The 22133-nt window shown below is 49.0% G+C and overlaps 1 protein-coding gene across 3 annotated transcripts in view; it reads left to right on the top strand.

The window, feature by feature from the left end:
* Wscd1 (WSC domain containing 1) overlaps positions 1–22133 on the top strand; it is a 38075-nt gene that overhangs the window by 7587 nt on the left and 8355 nt on the right. For all 3 annotated transcript variants that reach the window (XM_028787261.1, XM_028787260.1, XM_028787262.1), the window contains exons 2-5: positions 1507–2188; positions 8363–8477; positions 9677–9861; positions 12876–12997. In XM_028787261.1, the coding sequence (XP_028643094.1) occupies positions 1771–2188; positions 8363–8477; positions 9677–9861; positions 12876–12997 (840 nt within the window). In that variant the 5' untranslated portion in view covers positions 1507–1770. The remainder of the gene's footprint in view (positions 1–1506; positions 2189–8362; positions 8478–9676; positions 9862–12875; positions 12998–22133) is intronic.

The raw sequence follows: 22133 nt of genomic DNA, 5'->3' as shown, positions 1-22133 counted from the left end.
GCTCAGTGGGTTGGACCACAAGGAGACCTTCTGTGCCATGTTAAGGCGCTTGCAGTTGATCCCCAAGCTCTGGGGAGCTATTGAAAAGAGGTTTTAAGCAGAAGAACACCAGCCATGATCAGATTCGTGTGGTAAGGAGGCTCTCCCCGGCAGCCTGTGTGCTGTGGATTGGAGGAGCCCAAGCTGGGGGCAGACAGATCAGTCCGGATTTCGTGGGATTTTCTCTGTGGTTTTACAAATCTGAGGCTGGCAGGGGTGGGTCTGGCGACATACCAGCTTAGACAGAAAGGAAAAGCTCTGAGACCATCTGCAAAGGCTTCCCCACTCAGCTGGATTCCACTGTCGTTTTCTGATGAGGACCTGTGTAACCATACCCCTATCCTCCTGAAGGTTTCAGCCCCCTTAGCTCTCAGAACTTAATCCGGAAGGCTCAGGCTGGTCTGAGCCCCCTTGGATGGTCTGCTGGGCCCCCAGCCTCCTTCCAGTCTGAAATGCTGGGCCCCAGAGCCAAAACATTGTCTTTCTTCTCACACCCAGCAGGCCGTGTCTGTGCACAGAACAGCCATTGAAACGCTGCCCTCGCCATGTTAGTTACGGCCAGCGGCTTAGTCACGCTTCCAGGGTCCTTTCTTCTGGGACAAGCCTGTCCTTGTGCTCGGAGCCCTCCTCACACAGCAGCCCAGCTCGTGGCAGCTGCAGAGCCCCCACCAACCTTAATAGCTACTTTAGAGATGCTGCCAGTGGGGACCACAGCTTAACATTAACATGAGCACCGCGCAGGCCTGCCTCTGTCTCAGTGAGAGTCAACGACCAATGTCTGTAGAAGCTGCTCCCAGAATACGGATCACAGCTTCACCGCATCACAGGGAAGCAGGTTGCTGTGTGCGTTTATTGAGCACCTTCAGTATACACCTGCCTGTGTGGAGCACTTTTGTGTTCTAGAGTAAAACTATGTTTCAGGCTGCTGCGTTGTGTAGTAGTTGAGAAAACAGATCTGGAGAAAGACATTGGGATGTTGGCTCTTACGTTTGCCAGCTGTGGCATTTCAGGAAATTACTTTCTTTCTTTCTTTTTTTTTTTTTTCATCTGTATAGTTGGGACATTACAATATCTATCCCATTAGATTGTACAGATGAGAGTATGATGATATGACTTCATAACTCATTTTGATGAGTGCGTGGGATCACTGAGGACTCAATGGAAGCCATGGTCGCTTCCTTCTTCCTCCTTATTGCCATTATCATTAGTGGACCTTCATTGCCACTGTACAAACCAGTATCATTCTAACGTCACAGATGAGGGAGCTGAAGCCTAGAGAGGTTCAGTAATTTCTCTAGTGTCACATAGCTGGCCAGCAGCAGAAGTAGGATCTGAACTCTCTGTCCAGTGTTCCTGACACAGAGCTTACCACTTTGGTAAATCAGTCACAGGGTTGGGGAGTACCCTGGCTCAGGAAGAGGGCTATGGATCCTGTTGCATCTTAATGTTCTTTCTCCACTTTTCTAGGTTCCTGAGACTGATGAGGGCCAGGAGAGCTAAGGGATGGGGGAAATGGTGACCCCTGGGCAGAAGCTACCAACAAGGGGCTTGTGGCTGCTGGAGAGAAGTGATGGTGACATTTGAAACCCACAGGGACAGATCCCACAAGTGTGCTGACGGTGTTAAAAGCCAGGATGCTGGGATGAGGCCCTTGGAGGCCCTGGCGTCCCTCCTGCCCAGGTGCTAGGAGCCATCCCCAGGCTCCGGCTGGGAGCCCTGCTGCCCAGGGGCATGGCCAAACCTTTCTTCAGACTCCAGAAGTTTCTCCGAAGAACACAGTTCCTGCTGCTCTTCCTCACGGCCGCCTACCTGATGACCGGCAGCCTGCTGCTCCTGCAGCGGGCCAGAGTGGCCCTCCCACAGGCCCTCCGGGCTCCTGGCAGCCTGCAGGCCTTACCAGTGGCCACCATGGAACTGGGTGTGGGTCTGCTGGACAGCAGGAGCCTTCGTGATCCCCACAGTAGCCCTGGCCTACTACTTGATGTGGACACACTAAGGAGCCCTCTGGCCAGACTGCCACCTGGAATCCGCTGGCCCCGGAGGAACCGCAGCTCACTGCGGCGGCGTTGGCTCCACCACCTCACCAGTGACCCAAAGGGGCCACCCACCCTGGGCCCGGAGGCCTCTGGACCAGCCAACCATAACCGAGGTAGGTTTTCTGCTGCTGCCACAAGCCCTGCTCAGGGTTATATGTATTGTCCTTTTTCTTGTCCCTGTGGTAGCCAAGGGGTGTGATATTGTCCCCCAGAGCTGTGACTTTGATCTTGGTTCAGGCACAGCTTCCTGGGTGACTTTGATGATGTCACTTGTCTCTGGGTCCTCTCAGGTAGAGACAGAGACATTGATCCCAGGGTTATTATGCAAATGTATTGAGGTGGCTTGGAGCAGTGTATCACAGGGTGTCAAGGGTGGTCCCAGAGCAGCAGCAGCTGCTGCCTGTGGGAACTAGTGACCATACAGTCCCAGGTCCTTATACATTTAACAGAGCAGAATCTCCTACTTTGGTTGCCACCAGCAGTCCCTGTATCTACTCTCTGAGTCAGGGGTTCTCAACCCTCCTACTGCTGTGACCATTAAGACAGTTCCTCATGGTGTGGTGATCCCCAACCACAAAATCATTTCATTGCTACTTCATGACTATAATTTTGAAACTTTTATCAAGAATAATGTAAATATCTGATAGGCAGGGTATCTGATATTGAACCCCTGTGAAAGAGTCATTCAACCCTCAAAGGAGTCTCGAGCCATAGGTTGCAAACCACTGCTCTAGGTCATCCTGGAAACCCTGGCTGGGGAGTAGCAGGGGGACCAGGAAGGAAGGCAGCCAGGGGAGGTGTACCATGGAGCAGGAGCAGGCTGAGGGAGCCTGTTTGAGTGGGAGGGGGATGGAGGCAAAACAGAACATACATCTCAGGGCACCCTGGAGTGACAGGCCTGGGGGTGGGTGGTAATGGGATCTGTCTTCGTACTGCTGGGACTCCCAACTCAAGATGGTCTACTCTGGCCTGGTGCTCTTTGCACTGAGTTCTGTAGATTCTCTCTGCAGGGCCAGGGAACATGCTGGGTTCCAGGGAGCACACAGAACATGTTAAAGCTGTGCCGGGGTGGCTGAACTCAGTCTTCTCTGATCATCCTCTTACCAACTTATCTGGTCCTGTGCCCTGTCATTAGAGGTGGTGGTGCTCCTGTCCCTAAATGAAAGTGCATGGTTTACTAAACAGGGTATCGAGCAGAGTTGATAGGATGCCTATCATAAGTAATAAGCATAGTGCATAGTATACTTAGTGTAGAGTACTAAGCATAGTACACAGAGTACTAAGCATAGTGTACAGAGCTCTTAGCCTAGAGGGCTAAGTAGAAGACTGTAGGAGATGAAGCAAGTGGAACATCAGACCTAGGGTAGGAAAGGCACAGAAGAAAGTACCAGGCCTAAGATTTGGGATTGATTAGTTGGTTGACTGACTGATTGATTGATTGACTGATTGGCTGATCTGTGTGCTGCTGGAATTCAGATCTCAGGCCTTGGGATACTAGGCACATCCTCCACAGTTGAGTCACATCCCCAGTCCTTGATTTATTCTGAGAATAATGAACCCAAGCTTCTCTTGCCTTGGGGAAATGACTCAGTGGGCCCAACAAAGGAAAGACTAGAAGCCTGTGGGTTCTTGTTTCCAGGGAAGGATGCGTTTCAGACCAGACATCATCCAGCTGATTTTCCTCACAGTGAGTTCTTTAGCATGGCCTATATGTAACAAGACAAAGGAATTGGTGATATAGCTCAATTTTATATGTGTGTGCCTTCTGTAATCTCTCCAACACAGCAAGAAACTGGGTCTCTAAGCAGACATTACTAGGGTAATTAATTTAGACTAGAGTGCCAATGACCAGGAGAGGGCCCGTGGGTTTCCTGAGAGGAAGTTTTGTGAAGTGCATCCTTGCTGAAGACAGAGTTGAGTTCCTCTCTTGCTATTGCCACTTCATGGCTCTGTGACCTTGGACAAATTGACCTGGATGGAATCTTCTCTTCATTTCCCTCTATCCTCATTTATTGAAGACCATTAGTCTTCAATATGTGTTCACTATGCATTAGTCCCTATATGTGTTTTGCATTGGACCCTTGAGTGCTCTGTCTGGGGTAGAGTCAGTTATATTTCCAGATAACTACTGCACAGACTTCCTGAAGGATGATTAAGGCATGGCATGGAACTTGAGATAGAGAAGACCATTTATAGCTGATCTTCAGAGAAGGTGACGAAGTGGTCTGGTAGTCTGGTTCTGGCCATACATATATTATGTCCAAGAGAACCATTTAGTTACCTCCAGAGACACAGTAGTGAAGGAAGGGCTCCTAGAAAAGCAGGGGAAATCACAGTTAGATGTAAGCAGGACAGTAATCAACTGCTTTCCAACAATATAGTTTTGGGTATGAATAAAAATACCTATTGATTCTCCTTACCTGGTGATAGCACTTGTCCATGATTTCTGGAGTACTCCAGTTACCAAACAAGTAAAGGGTTAACTCTGGCCATACTGTTGTACAGTACAGCATCCAAGGTCCAGGCCCAGGGCTTGGCAGTGAGGACTTTGAATGGTCAATGGGCACTATCACTCCATGGGAGATTAAATATTTTTAATCTTCTTCAGGATTTTAAAGGTAAAGTTGGTCTCCCTACAGACTCTAAAGGAGCAACGTCTGAGGGAGATGTGATGACGTGCTGGAAGTCTTCAGAGGACCTAGAGGGAGGCAGAACGCTGGCCTTGGAACCCCTGTACCTTTCTCTTAGGGAACTCTATGGCCCTGCATGGTCAAGCAACCTCTTTGGTCTAGAGAGTGGCCCACAGTGTAGCCCTAGATCAGCTGCTAGGACTGTAGACAAAGTGAGCATCTCTTTGCAGCCCGGGCATCCCGCCATCCCCTGAAAGGGATCCTGCAAGCCACGGAAGCTGCAGGAGTCTCCATCAATCACTGCGCATTTCATTATACCTTGGACAACATCCATAATGGAATAAAATGTCAGTAAGTTTACTAGGGGAAAAATAGTAACTTCTCCATAGCCAGTTTGTTTTTTATTGATAGTAATTTCCAAAGACATTCCAATATCTCCAAAGCCATCGTTAATAGCCTCACGACTTGTCCATTCTGATGTGCAAATGAACAGATGCAGAGTCACAGGCGGTAATGCATCGCCTTCGTTTCAGCCCAAAGTAATAAATCCGCCTCAGGAGCGTCCCAGCACATCCCTGGAAAGTTCTTGCTTTTCTGCACATTCTTGCCTCTGTCAGGGATTTAGAAAAGTCATTTGTTATGTTAAGTGACAAACGGCTCCTCTGCTCCCCCACAACCCAGAGGGGCCATCTGTGTCTCAAGCCCTGGCTGCACCCCAAGATGGGGGCTGCTTGATGCTGGGGGTGAGGTGGGGGCTTCCTTTCCATGCTGGTCAGACACAGATGCTGGGTACTCAGCCACTTCTTTCAGCCTGGCTGTTGAAATCATTGCTTTCCTCTCTTCTATTAATGTGCTAATTATTCAGCTAATATTTACTGATCTATTGTCCCACTAGGTCCCAGGTTAGAATATAGGATCAGAATAATAATAGATGTTATTTATTTGAACATCTGTTATGTATGGAGCATCATTGTTTGTAGATGTCCATCTGTCATCTTGTTTAATTTAATCTTCAAAGAGCCTACTGATGTAAGCAGTGCTCTAACAAGGAAGGAAGGATGTGAGTTCCAGGGATTGTAAAGTTCTTCATTAGTAAAAAGTGAACTATTAAACATAAAACAGTCACTCCTGGTACCTGACACTCCCAGCCTTTTGTTCGATGTTGGACATGCGATATCTTGTGGAGTTCTCACAACCACCAGCTTCTGGAATTGGTACCGTGTCCCCATTTTGTAGATAGGGAGCCTGCATCTTAGAGTGGGGGACCTGCACAACTCAGGTCATACAGCCCTGTCCTGGAGGAGTGGGAATTTGAACCTCCACCATTCCATTCTCAGAAATGGGGATGCACCATCCCCCTTTGGCAAGTCTTGACCAGGTGCCTTTCGAGCTTTGTGCCTCCTTCTGTTTGGAATGTTTAGTTGTAAGCTATAATGGGCTTTTCTTTCTCTATCAACCAAAGCATCGGAATTTTTTTCAGACACTGCTTTTCTTTTGCAAAGTAGACGGGGGAAAATAATTGATGTCCACTGCTCTCAGTGGTTTTTTTCTGCAGCCATATATAATAGGTTCAGGGGTACTGAGGCTCATGGGAGAGAGAGAGAGAGTTTACAGAGATCCATGCCAGGGAAACAGTCCCCCACCTGAGAGCAGGTGACCTAATGAGGTGTGGAATTTAGAAAGGACCGTATGGAAGGAGGTGACTGTTGGCTTCCTCTTACTGGCAGTCTTCTGTCCTGAGATTCTCTGGAGCCCTGTGTGGTGCCGCTTCCTGTTCTCCTGGTTGTTATCTGTTTTAGGAATTCAGACCCCTGAGACCCGGATCTGGTGTGGCCAGCTGGCCCACCCTCCTTGTGCAGGGGTTCCTCTGCTCTTACACCCAAGGCCTTGGGACCACCAATATGGTTTGGTTTGTAGGACCTGTGACCCATTGTTTCCAGCTCAGTGATAACAATGACATTGTGTCTAACCCTGAAGAGTCACTCGGGGTAAAAATATTGTCCCTACCCTCTAGGAGGCTTCAGGTTTAGAAGATTTTTTTTTTTTTAGGAGATTTTTAACAGCAAGTTGATGGCTGGGATTTGGCTGACAATCCCAGTCATTAGCTTGCCTGTATTTTTAAGACAACATGTTAGAGTCCTGAGACCCTGGGGAGAGCTGAAGTGATAGGGGAAGGATCCTGGCCTTAGGATAGGTGAAAAGCTCTGGCTAGATGGAAAGAGGGAACTGATTCAGAGCAAAGGTGTGCATGTATCCACCTGACAGTTGGGGAGACTGAGGCATGACAATTGAGATGATTCAGCAGAGTCCAGAGTAGCCTTTACTATAGAAGCACTCACAGACAGAAGACCCCCCCACCCCCACCCCCACCACTATTCAGAAATGAATAGTGTGGCACTCTTCCCCTTGCTATGCAGCAGAAGCCGCTATTCCTTCTGAGGAATCATGACCTCACTCTTCTCTAGCCAGCCCTGTGAAGCCACGAGGCTGCTAGAGAGTCTGATCCATGTTCCTGGTATACACTCCAGGTACCCTTTCAGAGGTGCTGAGCAGCAGAGCACAGTCTCAGTGTGCACAGCATCAGCGCAGGTGTCCTCTCCAGTTCCCAACATAGCGGTTGTAGATGCGCCTTCCCAGTTCGCAGACCATGTGAGAGTGTGTTTGCAAATTCCCAAATGCCATTTCTTCAAAACAGTGATGCATGTGACATTTATGCGCTTGGGGCTGTGCTTGCATTCTCCAAGTTTCTCTCCAAGTCTGGGAGGCATCTTCTTTCTGTCCGTGACAGGAAGGGCTACCAGCAACTCCCACTGGTGTCTGCATGTTTGGATCAATAGTGACACTGCCCTCTGGACTCATTCCCAAGTGTCTCTGACTGGGGAAGTGCTGAGGGGATAGCAGAGGGCTTCATGGTCACTTGGCTGTATCAGTTCCCACGTGGACACCTGCCTCAAAACTGGCAGACTCTGTTTAGCTGTGCTAGAAAAACACGGCAGATTTGTTTTAAAGAGTCGCCTGCTTATGGAAACTCTCAGGTTAACTAATTCCAGACTTCCTGGGATTCCAAGCTCCCTGTAGCTTGTGTGCAAGTGGTAAAACCGTGTCTTGGGACCAGAGCAGAGGCAGAAGGCCTCCCTGTGCCTAGCAAGGGAAGGGAGAGTGAGCTCATTAAGCCAATGTTACAAGGACTCAAGTGTGTAAAAATGTCAACTACCATGATCTGATCATTCCACACATGAACTGAATCATCACACTATACCCCACCAATACATACAATGAATAATAAATTCTTTGTGAAAACTCAGATCCAAGTACAGGAAAGAGAGGTGCTGGAAAAAAGCTGCAGTCAGGCTGACTCTGGGTTCCTGGCACTACCTCTGGGTGCACAGTAGGCTGTTAACTATATACACAGTAGGCCATTAACTGAGCAAAGGAGCAAAAAGCTGCCCAGCTGCCCACTTGGCTCTTACGCTGAGTGGAAGTAGAAGAGCCTTCATCCCCTCCACTTTCTGGAGAGGTGCATGGTCCAGACAGGGCTTGAGATTCCAGCTTTTCCCCACTGGTGGCAGGTGGCAGACTTTCCCAGGGATGGAAGCCCATGGTTGGGGCCCTCCCTGACTCCTGGGTCTATGATCTCATCTGTCTTCCTCCTTGCAGGCAATTACCTGGGATGCTTCAGTGAGGAGGGCCAGGAGAGAACCCTGAAGGGGGCAGTGTTTTACGACTTGAGAAAGATGACCGTGTCGCACTGCCAGGATGCCTGTGCTGAGCGGTGAGTATTGAGCTAAGCTGTTGACTGCACTGGGATGAGGTTAGAAGGCAGTCTCAGAACCAAGGGACATCACGGTTGCTGGTTGGCCATTACACTTCCATTCTTCAGACTCTAATTTCCAGGAGAATGTGCATCAGCAGGCTAGCAGCTATCCTGGTTTCCATCCCTGCTGTAATAGGGACATGCCCTATGATCCATGGGAGTTCTTTGAACAGGCCTATTCCGATTTAAGGAAACTGAGGCTCAGAGGTAGCAAGTGATGACATTACCATTTCATCCTGTAGAGAGACAGCAGCTGGATGGGACTTTGTTACTCTGTGGTTTTCACTCTGGGCTCTTCCCATGGTCCACTTTCTGTAGCTGTGGCCTGTATGATACTCTATAAGTTCTGTTTCCTATGCTGTTCTATTATACTGTGGGGGAGGAGGAGGAGGAGAAGGGGGTTGCCAACAGGGCCCCACAGTATCACAACAGTAGAATCCGTTGTGTGGGCTTCAGGCCAGCGCTGTGCTAGCGCCTGTCTGGCATGCTTAGCTCTCCACCTGTGATCTGTGGTTAGGCAGCTTGAGGTCATCTGTGTGAGTCTTTACACCATAGCAATGGGCAAACACTGTACTTCAGAGCTCTGCACACCTACTGAGAACTACGTTCCCACACATCACCATATGATCCTTTGTAACCTGAGGCCATAGATGAAACTGAAATTCATTCTCCAAATTGATGAGACAGATCAATGACTATCAGCTAAATAGTTTATTCTAAAGAAAACATTATTCCCTACGCTTCGATGACCTTTAACTCTGGATGGAGTCTGATTCCCTAGGTCAGTGGTTCTCAACCTTCCTACTGCTGTGCACCTTTAATATAGTTCCTCATAAAATTATTTCATTGCTACGTCCTAACTGAAATTTTGCTGTTATGAATTGTGATATAAATATCTGATATGTAGGATACTTGATATGCAACCCCATAAAAGGGTTGTTTGACCCCAAAAGGGGTTACAACCCACAGGTTTGAGAACCGCTGCTCTAGGCCATGCTGATGGCCATGCCCCTGCCTGCTCACCCAGACCTCATCTCAACTTCAAGTCCATCCCTAAGACCCACCTGCCATCCCCTGACTCTGACCTCTCCATAGTTTGGATTCCAGCCTTAGCTCTGGGCCCAGCTTGGATTCACTCACACTCTGTGTCCCTGCAGGTCCTATATCTATGCTGGCTTGGAGGCTGGTGCAGAGTGCTACTGTGGGAACAGGCTGCCGGCCACACGTGTCAGCCTAAAGGAGTGCAATCAGGAGTGCAAGGGGGAGAAAGGCTCCGTGTGTGGGGCTGTTCGCCGGCTCTCCGTGTACAGCGTGGGGCTGCAGCAGCCAGGCTCCAAAAAGCGTGAGTGTGCCAGCCGTATTTCAATGTTCCATTCACCTAACCCACACCCCATAGGCCAGAATCTGTTCCCTCTTTCCTTGTCACCCACACCTGACTGTCCCATCGCATGCTGCAGAGAATGAAGGTCGTCCAAACCTAACTGCCTGGCTTTGTGACTAGGCACCTTTCCCTTGACCTTTGCAGAACTGAATAGGAAGGCTAGGCTTGCTGTGTGGCTGCAGAGGGCTCACTCCACTTCTCTTCTCTGGGTTCCAGTCTATTCTCTAACTCCTCTGGATAGAGCTAGACCACTAGCAATAGGGTGGCAGACTGGACCATCTGAAACTGGTTTGAGGAGACAAAAGACTTGAGACTGTCTGACGACAGCTCTGCATTTGCGAATAATTTGAGAGTTCATCTGCCTGGGTCTGCAAGCTCAACACAAAAGTTAGTCCTGGGGTTTAGGAGGTTCTTAGAGGAACAAAGTACAAAGTCTCTCTCAGGAGAGCTATACCAGCAAACATCGAAGGTTTTCATGATAAATTCTCACCAAAGATGAGCATACAATTCAAAATTATACAGCTTGAGAAGAACTAGCCCAGTCCCGAGGACCATGGTGGGCCATAGCCACTGTGAACAGGGCCAGAGTTCAGGGAGAGTGATTCATTCCTGACTGCTGTTCAGGTGCTTCCTTCCTCCAGCAGATGTAACCTGGGAGCCAAGAGGGCTGGATGAGGCAGTGCCCTGGAGAGAAGGCACTGACTATATGTACGAGCTCAAGGATTTGCTAGTGAAAATATTAACTCAACAGAAACCTACTGGTATCTAGCATGTGTCAGACATGAGGTTTACCCTGTCACTTGGACACCCGCACAGGCTTCCTGAGGACTGGACTGGCTTATGCTAGCTTCTCGGAGCTTTCATTTCTTTGATTTCAAATGATTAGCCTGATCCCTGATCCCTCACACCCAAGCCCCAGCAGGACCAGGCCGGAGGTAGACTCTGGGCCACCCTACCAGCTTCCCATTCTGCTCAGTCACTAACTTGGAGACAGCTGTTTTGCCTCTGCTTCTGATTGGCTGAAGGACAGGTGGTCTGGTCATCCGGGCCAGCCGTTGGTCTTGAGTGGGCTGGAACTGCTGTCGTGGTTCGTGTTGGCAGTGGTGTAGATGCCGTTTCTGCAGCCAGCTGTGTGGCTGACCTTTGCATTCTGCTCCCCTCTCCAGGAGCTCTGCTAACAGGCTGTCAGAGATGATCAGGTGACCACCCTTTGTAAACTGCAGCTTTGCAGCTGCTAGGACATACAAGCATTCCTTTACCTTCCAGTTGGGATCAGACTCAGTCCTCACACCTTAGCAGTGTCTTCCATGGACAGTATTATTCTGCCCTAAATGACCCCAAGGCTCTCACCTGGGGACATAGAGCCAGGGCTATAGAATACTTTACACTTAATGGCAGTATCCACGAACGGTCATATCAGTGATGAGCACAGACCACTTCTGTGACCTCTCAAGCTCATGGGTTGCTTCCCTGTTGTAGGTCATGCTGAACCCCATCATCCCATTCCTTCACTCATTCAGCACCCCTTGGCACCGCTGTGTTTCAGTGTTTAGGCTGCATGCAGAGAGCCAAGGAGATCACACACAGCCTCTTTCTGAAGAGTTCTATTCTGGAGTCTCATGGCCCCCATTGTCCTGCCACCCTTCCATGGCCTAGACTCCCTGGGACACTTGTTACTCTCCTTCTCTGTGCTTTGTCTGCCCTGATGGCCCTCCCTTCCCACATGCCTCTCAGTGTCTATCCCATGCCAGCAGTTTAGCTCTGTGGCCTGAATGAAGCCTTTGTTCTTTGTGGCCTGACCTTGGCACAGGATGGCACAGAGTCTCGGGGGCAGGATGCTGTTGCTCTTGCCTGGTGCATCAGTCCTGAGCAGGTGTGTGAGTATGAGGAGATACAGCTGTTAGCAGATGGCACTAGGATACACAGTGTCTCCATAACAGTCCTCGGAGATTTGAGGATATAGGTGATGAAGGATCCTTTAGTCCGTAACAGGGCTAGTGACAGACTGGACAGCCCAGGTTCTGAAGACTCAAAGCTAGCTGTTTGCTCTGCAACATGCCGTCTTCCTAATTCTACACACTGATTCCCAAACCACTGGTTCTATGGTCAATCAAGATGAGCTTCCATGTCCAGGTCTTACCTACACTTAAATGTTTATAAGGAAAAATTATTCCCACACTGACCAAGGCTAGGAAGAGTTTGTGCTGCTGCCTAGGAGATGTGACAGGTAGAACAAGTTTGAGAGAAGATGCCAAGCCTCAGGAGACCTTATATGAAGAGGAGTGTGGGATGAGAATCAGATGCCATCTCAAGAAACTTATCCCCAAACAGTTGGTGCTGGAACATTCCAGAAGGTTTGCTCAGTACCAAGGGAACCAACAAGCGAGCTGAGCTTTTCCACCAGAAGGTTGAAGAACAACTTGGCAAGAAGATTCCTTTGTGACACAGGATTGCAGAGTATTCCTAGAATCCCGGCAGGAGTTCGAGGTGGGAGTGAGGGCAGCCATGCTGGGAGGCCCAGGAGGGCTCTGTCTGCTGCAGCACAGTAAGAGGCAACGGGCAGTCCAGATACACAGCTCCACTTTTTTCTTCACGCATATTCTCGTGAGTCCTAGAACTTTCTAGACTATCGGCCTGTCAGATCACCTACTGTGGAAACTAGCATGAAGTAAAATGTAAAATAAAGGAAAGAAAAACAGCTATTCACCCCTGCCTTCACCCCTGCAACCAGAGATATGATAGGAAAAGCAAGCCCTTAATTCAGCATTACAGCCTCTTGGCCTTGGTCAGAGACCCTGGTGATCATGGTTCCCATGTGGGTTTTTCTCAGAGGCTTCCTCAATCCCATTCGAACCCTTTACTCTCCTCTCTCTTGTGTGATCTCTGCCCCTCCTGAGTATAGTCACATGGGTCGCAAGACCCAAAGCCAAGCACAGATGCCACTTCTCATCAACACCCTGTTTCCTTCCCTGCAGGGCGCACTGCCACCTACCGAGGGTGCTTCCCACTGCCAGAGAATGTCACCCACACCTTCTCCTCCTCCATGACACAGGCCAACATGACTGTGGAGACATGTTCTGGATTTTGTTCCCAGAAAGTAAGAACTACTAACTTAACGTTGTGTGATACTTCAGCTATACAGTGTGCATGGTGGTCTTCAGAGTAGGGGTAGGGCCCATGCTGGACCACACACATCCACTCTGATTGCCCAGGTGGGAGGCAATGAGTGGAGAGCAGGGCCAGGCCATATATCTAGTGTTACAGAGAGTGTTGGGTAGTTCTCAGTAGCACACACTGTGGTCTGAGGCTGGATAAGGAAGGTTGCAAAGCTGGAAAGAATGTGTCTGTGTGGCTTTCTGCATGGAAGCTCTTGGCACAAGCGTCACATGTTGAATTCGCCTTATTTGAACTCCAGGAGATGTCAGCTCAACCCTTAAGGACAGCTGATGGATTTTCTATTGTCTGTGCTGAGGGCTACGCTGACTGAAGGGTCCATACCACTCCGGTGGTTCAATCCAGGCTCAGAATGGAGTGGAACTCTGCTAGGTCTGGCCTGGGCAGGGCACCACAGTCCCCACTCTATGTTCTCACTCTGTGGTAGGATGAGGAGTTGTCAAAGGCAGGCGAGGTTTGCAAAGTTCAAAGTCGGGAGTGTGTGAAGTGTGGTAGGGAGCTCTGTGGCCACAGAGCCCAGGGGATTCAGTCATCTCCAAACTATGGTGGATGCTGTGTTTTTGCAAGTGACTATAGGTAACAGTGGGCTGGGAGCTGGGGCTGATTCAGTTGTGCTGGGGCCCAGGGGCCTTGATGCTCTGTGGGTTTTGACAGTATGACAGAACAGAGCTAAGGGGAGGAGAGGGCATTGCCTGTGATGACAGTGACAGTGACTGAACAGAAACAGCCGTTCACTGATTGTACGTACCATGCTCGGCACGACTTTAAGCACCTTACCTGTGTTAACTCATTCCATCTTCCTAAGGCCTGATGGGATGGGTGTGGTAACCATCTGTGTTTGGCAGATGAAGAAACTGAGGCAGCTAAGGCATAGCACCCAAGCTGCCTGCACGGACTCAGGTAGTAGTGGTGGAGCTGGGACTTGACAGCTGCATGGCCCACTATGTGTGTGTGTGTGTGTGTGTGTGTGTGTGTGTGTGTGTGTGTATGGGAGTAGGGGTTGGGGGTGGATGGAGCAGAAGCAGCTGCAGTGAACTGAAGTGGTCATATCCTCTCACCCTGCACCCCTGCAACCTCACTGGGTGCTGCCCTCTTCCTGCTTCCTCAGCTGTCTGGAAATGCTTCCCTTGCAAGGTGGAGAAGAACAAAGCTTTTATAGGCTGTCTCCTCTTTCCTGAGTACACCATTGACGTACTTCTGTTTGTGTCGCCAGCATTTTCAAAGCCACTGCCATCAGGAGTCCATAGGTCACAGTACAGTCACCCCAGAAGTCAGTTTATACATCTAGCCTAGGAAAACACTTTCTCTTCTGGTATTTATGGTGGGAATAGAATTCAGTGGGGGAGGGAATAAGGACACCCACACAACTGCCAGCCCTGCCTGCGGCTAGAAGAAACAAATGCACCTGAAATGTTGAGCCATTCCCCCAGAGGATCCCTAACCCCAGCTTCCTCCAGAATGTACAATGCCACTGGGTTAGAGCAGGGGGAAAGTAGAGGTTAGCTGCTTTGGAGGGGCCAGAGGCTTTCCAGAGACTGTCTGCTTTAATCTTCTCAGCAAGGGACCTCCTCACCTCCCAGGTAGCTGTGGGAGACAGCTTAAGTTTGCAGAGGGATAAGCTTGTACACAGGCACAGCTAGGACTCCTGAATCTACCATCTGTGCTCTCACACACTGCAACCTCTCCTTGCCACAGAAGGTGAGGGAGAAATGACCAAAAAAAACTGGAAAAAGGGAAAGTTCAGTCACCGTGACTGCAGGCTTAGACACCCCCGGGGGGAGGGGGGGTTAGCTTGATTAACTTGTTTGTGTAGGACACAGGAAAGAGATACCAAGGCAAGTGGGCTCTCTCCTGCCTCTCTTCCACCCAGCCTTCTCCCTGGGAGGCAGCTCTTTGCCCTGGCTTCCCACAGCCGCTTCCAGAAACTGAATATTCAAACAGTTGCATCCTAGACAGGTCTATTACAAACCCCAGGGCTGCTGATCACACAATGCCTGCTCTCGGCTGAACTGGCCCTGTTCTACCAGACCATTCCTTAGAGATCATTCCATATGGGTGTAGAAAGTGAATTCCAGTCTTTCCCAGCCTCACAGATGTCCTATAATTTATTTAACCAAACCCCTACTGTTCAGCTTTTAGATTGTGTCTAGTCATTTGTTTTTACAAACAGTGCTGCAAAGACTATGTTTTAGGTCATTTTGTATGAGTGAATCTGTAAGGGAAAAAAAAAAACGAAACACAAAAAAACCAAAACAAAACCAAAACACTCTCCCAGGCAATGCTGGGTTCAGGAGGTAGCTTTGTTATTTAGTCTCAGCTGCCAGATTGCCCTTGGCAAAGGTTGTACTAACTTTACACCTCTTCCAGAGATGTAGGGGGATGTAGCGACTCTTGGAGGGTTCTCCTCCTTTAGGGAAGGGTGTCCCAGGAAAGTGTTCCAGTATTCTGGATGTGTCTCCCCCTGGGCAGCCCTCTAGAACCCAGAGAGCCCTGCCTGGTGGTTACAGACAATAATTTAAAGATGAGAAACTCCTTGCTATTTTCAGCTCTCCTTCATATTTACTGGCACAAATCCACATCGCTACACTTTTACAGTGAAGTGTGCCAGAAGATCCCTGCAGGCTCCCGGTATCATAAGCCGTTTTGCACCTTAGCACCTTGTCTGACTCCCCTGCAGATGCATCTCAAGGGCGAGTTACTGGCTTAGCTCTAGCGTTTCCTGAAGGCATGGCTTATCAGAGCCACATGGAAAGGGGGCCTGAAGTTCTCAGATGTGGCCGTGTCTTCAGAGCATCAGGCGTGGGAATCAGCCCACTCATCTCTTGCCCCAGCCCCCAGTCAGATAGAGCAGGAAGGGACATTTCCTTGAGTCTCATTGTTGAGAGCTGCAGGGGTTTGCAGCTGTGGTAGAGTCACCTTTTACTGCATTCAAGTTGAAAATGGCTTTTAGCAACCCACGTTTAGCAGTATTTGGCCAAATTGCCTAGGCTGATGTTTACAGTGATGAAATCATGTGCTGGGTGTCAGAGTGAGGCACAGCTAGGTAGAGAGAGCCTATGGCTGGGGAGGAGCCAGGGTGCATGATTGAGAGGCTAGTGGCTGAAGGAGATGGAGATACCTTAAAGAGGAGGAGGACCACAACTTCTGGGGAGGACCTGGAGCACCTACGGCAATATAAGCAGATAGGTGTTCAGTGGGTTGTTTGGTTTGATTTTGTTTTGCTTTTAATTTTCCACAACAGGAAACAGGAAGCTGCTGGTGGTATAGTAGGGGGTGGGGTGCTAGGAGTCGCTTGACACTCTATCTGTAGACAGGATGTTTTGGACCAGAGAGGCGGGTAGGGCTGAAGGAGGAGGGGTGAGTGGTGCTGCACCCGCCAAATCCCCTTGAGAGGGTCACCTGGAGGAGTGATGAGTTCTGTGTGGGTAGAGAGTAGATCTGACCAGGGGAGTCCTCCATAGATCCTCCTCCGAGGCAGCATTCTTCAGGGTCAGCCTCAGAGACACTTGGCAAAGCTGCCGCAATGGTCAGGCTGTGATGTGGCTTTTAAGTAAGGGATTTCAGCTGTGGCCAGAACAGAGGCAGTAAAACACCGCTGATGCGTGATTTAGAGTTCCACCTCTGCTCTCCAGGATGCCAGCCTGTCACCTTTGTCTCCCTCTCACACCCTGGTATAATGGGACCCAAGACCCCAGCCTTGAGGTTTGGAGAATTCATTGTTTCAGGAACTCTGCATGACAGGATGTTTAGCAAGGACCCCAGCTTCCAACCACGGAGTGCCAACAGCAGCTTTCCCTTCAAGGGTCACAACTCAAACTTCACACATTGACCAAGATCTGTGGAGGTAAAACCCTCAGCCCTGAAGAGCCAGTTTGAATGTACAGCAGTGCCCTGCATTCCCAATGGCACCGAATCCCACTTTCAGCATGGAGGCCTGGGGTAGGGAATGCACTAGAAATTGGCCTGACCATGGCTGCTACAGGGAGTCATTTCCCAACTTCTCTCCTGTACAGGGTGGTAGTACAGCAGCCATGGAACCCTCGGCTGTACTGAGTACTTCCTTCCCTAGACAGTCTAGTGGCAATGGCACAGCATGGCTGTCCAGCACCAACCTCATCACCTCTTCACTGGGCCAGAAAATAAGTTCAGATGCCACGCGCAGTGGGAATGGACAGACTCTACCAGAACCATACGGTACACTGTGTTACAGCCATTGAAAATGTGTCCAGACACTTGTGGGAGCGAGCTGGGGTGGGGATGCTCACAGCAGAGTGTTCAACAGGGCAGAGCTAAGCCTGAGGGTGTCAGCCCATTGTAGTAGATGTGAGAGATGGTGCTTGGAGACAGAAGAGCGAGGCCCTCCCTGCAGCCTGCAGCACCCCACTTCTGAGCTATCCAGTAAGGCGTCTTTATGATAAAGATCCCTAGTTTTGCACTAGGTAGCTAACATGGATTGAAGAAGCTTCTGGAAGATGACTGTATTCTATGAAGAATATTTGAGAGCAAAGCCAGCCTCTTCATGATCCATTTTTACTAGCATATGTCAATGATAATAATGGATTCCATTCCCCATTTTCCCAGTACAAAGAGTGTATTTTTATCAAATGCACCCCATCACCTTCTGTTTCCCTCCTATTCCTGTTGATCCCCTTTTCTCATGCCACCTAGCATCTCTTCTGCTTTCACATCTTCATTTATGTTGATGACCTAGTGAATTTCATTAGGGTCCTTTACAGTGTCCTGAGCAAGGTACTGTTTATGGTAGCGTGGCTCCTTACCAGTGGCTATATCACAGATGAAAGTAATGTATTTTTTTAAAATTATGTGTGTATGAGTCAGGTCTGTGCTATGAGTGCAGTGCCTACAGAAGCCAGAAGAGGGCATCAGATCCCTGCTGTACTTAACAGACAATAGTGAGCCACACCCTGTGGATGCTGGGAACTGAACCTGGGATCTCTGGAACCTCAGCAAGGGCTCTATGCTACTCAGCCATCTCTCCACCCTCTCCAAATAATGCATTTTTAAAGCCCTGCAAAGTGGTCTTGTCGAATTTGTGATATTCGTGTTGGATAGAAGGAAGCCACTCCATACAGAGTGGGAAGCAGCATGGATGGGGGGTAGATAACTGTGCATTGGCTCCGTCTAGGATAATTAATTTGAAGACTGATATTTGTGAGCGAGAGCAGAGACTGTAGTGGGAGTGGGAATTCTAAAATGAGAAGCAATGAAGTCTGACACCGTCTGCAGCAGGTTACTAAGGTGTGACTGTCCCCAAATCACAATGCCTGGGGAACTGGAAAGGTAGGCATGACCCTGCCCCTGTTTCTACCCAGTTTACCTGCTCTGACTAAATCCCCCTGAGTCTCAGTAGCTGAGAGGGGTCTGGCCCAGGGAGACCCCAGCAACCGTGCAGCACTTTGTCTTTGCCAATGTTGGCATCTGTGGGAGTCTGGGATCTGTGAGCCTTGACAGAAAGGAGTTTCTTTTGCTGGGTTGTATATGTACTTTCCAGGAGCTGCTTGGGAATGGTGCTTTAGGCCAGGACAGGGTGATACACACCTGAAATCCGAGCACTCAAGAGGCACAGGGACTGGTTGATTGTGAGTTTAATACTAGTCTGGGTTACACAGTAAGTCTGAGGGTGTGAGTCTCTTAGAGAGCCCTTGCTTAGCATGTAGAAGACCCTGGTTCCATCCCTAGGACTGCACATAGCAGAGTCATCTAAAAGTCTATACAAAACCTGTGATCTTGAACCATCTGTGTGATTTTAAAACACTCATTATTTTAGAGGGTTGCAAAGGTAAAAGGGTATCTGTTACAGAAAAAGTTGAAGATGCAAAAAATAGAAATAAATCTTATTTATAACTTTATTGCATCAGAAAAAAAAACCAGCTAAAGACATAAGCAGTCTTTTGACCTTGTTCTAGGTATGTGTGCAAGCACTTTGTTTCCTAATGTAATAGTTGGGCCACTGCGTCTTACATCCATCCTCTTCTTTAATGTGGCCTGTGCATTTCTGTCGCCATGCTATGATTTTTGTGGCTGTCTGGCTTAAAATCCTTCTTTTCCCTCTCTTCTCTTTGCCTTTCTCCCTCTTTCCCTTATTTCTCCCCCTCCCCATCCATTCTCTCCTTTCTTTTGTCTTGTATATATGGGTATGTGCATGCACTTACACACACACACACACACACACACACACACGAGCTCACGTGTGCATATGTGACCTGGAGGCCAAGTATCATCTCTCAGAAGCCATCTACCTTGGGTTTTATTAAGACAGTGTCTAAGACAGTGTCTCTCACTAGCCTGGAACTTGCTAAGTAAGCTACGTCTGCTGGCCCGCAAGCCCCAGGGATCAACCTGACTGTACCTCCCCAGTTCTGGAATCACAAGTGTGCACCACCCCACTTGCCCCTTTGAAATGTGGGTTCTGGAACTCATGTCCTCATGCTTGCCAGGCAAGCACTTTATGGATGGCGCTATCTCAGACCCACTTCCTTATTTCTTTTTTATTCTTTCTTTTCTTACCTGTGAGCACATTCACAGGTGTCTCCTGGAACTCTGCTAACAAGGGAGCTGAGGATTTTGTATGTACACATGGAAGACTCTTGTTATCCTTCCCAACTGCGCTTTGTCCTCTCAAGTTGGTCCTGAGAAGACTTGAACTTGGGATCGTTTGAGTCCTAGACCTGCCAGCTACATACTCATTTATGATGCTGGCTGGTCCTGTCACCCACATCCATCACCTTTTGTGTGGAATGGGGTGAGAATGTCTACTCAAAGATGACAAGGATCGATCCAATGATGTCATGATTTATGTTTGCGGTGCCTCTTGAGTAACTCATTATGCAGACAGTTATTGTGGTGATGGTGATTCCTCTGCTTGCCCTGGCTTCTTACATGATGGAACATTCGAGAAGCTGACTCGGAAGAAGCCAGGTCTTGCCTTGGTAGATGGATACCAGGCCCCTGGGCTCCTGGTGGTTGGGTGGGTCTTCACTGGCTCTCTATTTGATGGTGTTTGGCTTTCATGGAAGGTATTCTCTGGGAGTTGCTTTGTCTATCTCCTATGGACACAGGCCTTCCGAAAGCCATGCCACTCTACTGATACTCATAGGTCCCCTGGGGACACTCTGACTTCTTCTCAAGTCATCATGCTTAGACTTATCTGTGTGCATAGGAAGGAGTTTAATGTGAGTCGCCAGCATGTTGAGATTGGATGTGTGGAAAGGGCATGTTAAGTAAGGGCTTTGCACTGAGAAGGGGCTGGAGATCTTGCATCTGAAGCCTCTGGCACTGTTCTTTGGGCCTTACCTGCACGTCCACCATCACAATTGTCAAGTACTCTATGAAAGGCACCTAGAGATCATTCAGCCCCTAGACCCCTCTCTAGTGAATGAAGATTTCTACAGCCAGTAGCCAGTCCTTTGCCCATGGCTCCTTGCAAGCCACAGAGCTGTATTCTGTCTCAAGACCTGGTCCTTGCCTGATGCCTATTCCTACTGAGTCCCCGTCCCAGATACCTTAACTCATGCCCAGAGGTGCAGAATCATCCTGTGTCCCGGATGCAGGCCTAACTGGCTCTCCCAACTCTGCTTGATTCCAACAGCCCCACACAGCTCTGGCTTTTCTGCTTGCTTTTGCTGCCTGGCTTTTTTCACACACACACACACACTCCACCCCCCACCGCCCCATGACACCATCCCTCTGTCTTTTTCTCTCATTGAAGGTTGGAGTGGGGGAGGGGCATGGGAGAGCTGGGAAGTTGGCAGAAAGATAAGATTCATCAATATTTAATTTTTATGGAAATCGTGTCCTCGAAATCCCACGGGGCTGAAAATTGTTCTGTGTTTTCAGAATCCAGTGATGTCGCCGAGGCGGTTATGTTGTAAATAAAACTGCATTACTGTCTGCAGCTCTCCCGTTGCTCTGCACACACCCGGAAAGTTGACAGTTTAATCCACTCAGGGAAGCAGAAAGGTTTGCGTCACTAGTGGGGGCAGCGATGGGCATATGAGATGGTCAGCCCTGGGATATGAGAATGGAAGTGAACAGCAGCACCAGTGTCACGGGGGAGGTCCAGGGGCCCATTGGCCTCAGCAGAATACTTAGGCCAAGGAGACTGCTGGCCTCAGCAGGAATCCCAGATAGCAGAGTCCTGGGCTTGGGAGGGTTTGGGAGGGTTTTCTCCTCTGATGCTCTTGACCTTGAAGGAGTATGGCATGGTTTGTTGCCAAGAGCTTTCAATGCTGGTGAAATCTAGAAAGGATGTCCATTCATTCATTCATTCATTCATTCATTCATTAGTTCATATATAAAACATTTACTAACTCCTGCCACACACTAGATGCTGTTTTAGACCCTGAGGATCTGGCCACACATAGGACACGTCTCCCTTCCCTGTTTACACTCTCACAAATGGGGCAGACAACAAGCCAGGAAAAGAAGTAAAGTATGCAGTGTGCTATGATATGCTGTGTGGTGGTGAGCACATCAGTGAAGAGCAAGGCAGGAAGGGCAGGTGTGTGCACGTGAGATCTTCATCCTTAGATGTCCCAAAGCAGCTTAACTCACAGTGGCTAAAAACGGGAACAGCTCAGACATCCATCAAAAAGTGAGTTAGTCAACACACAGTCCATCCACATGTGGAATTCTATGGTCTAGGGAGAAGGACGTGTAAAGCAATGAGGCCAGACTAGATAAATGGTTTTCTAGATAAATAGTGATTCTATTTATACGGCACTCTAGAATAGATACCGCTGATCTGTGGTGATCGAAAGCAGAACAGTTGCTTAGGTTGAAGGAGAGAAAGATGCTGGAGAAAGGACAGTAGAACCTCGAAGTGGATGGAAGTGCTGCCTGTCTCCCAGGTCTGTTCGTCAAAGCTGACCAAGCTGTGCTTTTGGAGTGAGAGCATTTCACCAGGAATTCATGCACAGCAAGGAAGAAGGTGGGAGGGGACTGCAGTTTGGTAAGGGGTAGGCAGAGGAGGCCTCACTGAGATGGTGGCTATGAGAAAGCGAGAAAGGGTGTGTGAGATGGAACATTCCAGGCAGTTG

This window comes from Grammomys surdaster, unplaced genomic scaffold, assembly GCF_004785775.1.
Source record: "Grammomys surdaster isolate TR1022 unplaced genomic scaffold, NIH_TR_1.0 125621, whole genome shotgun sequence".
Lineage (NCBI taxonomy): Eukaryota > Metazoa > Chordata > Mammalia > Rodentia > Muridae > Grammomys > Grammomys surdaster.
This window is presented reverse-complemented; position numbering and strand designations above follow the sequence as displayed.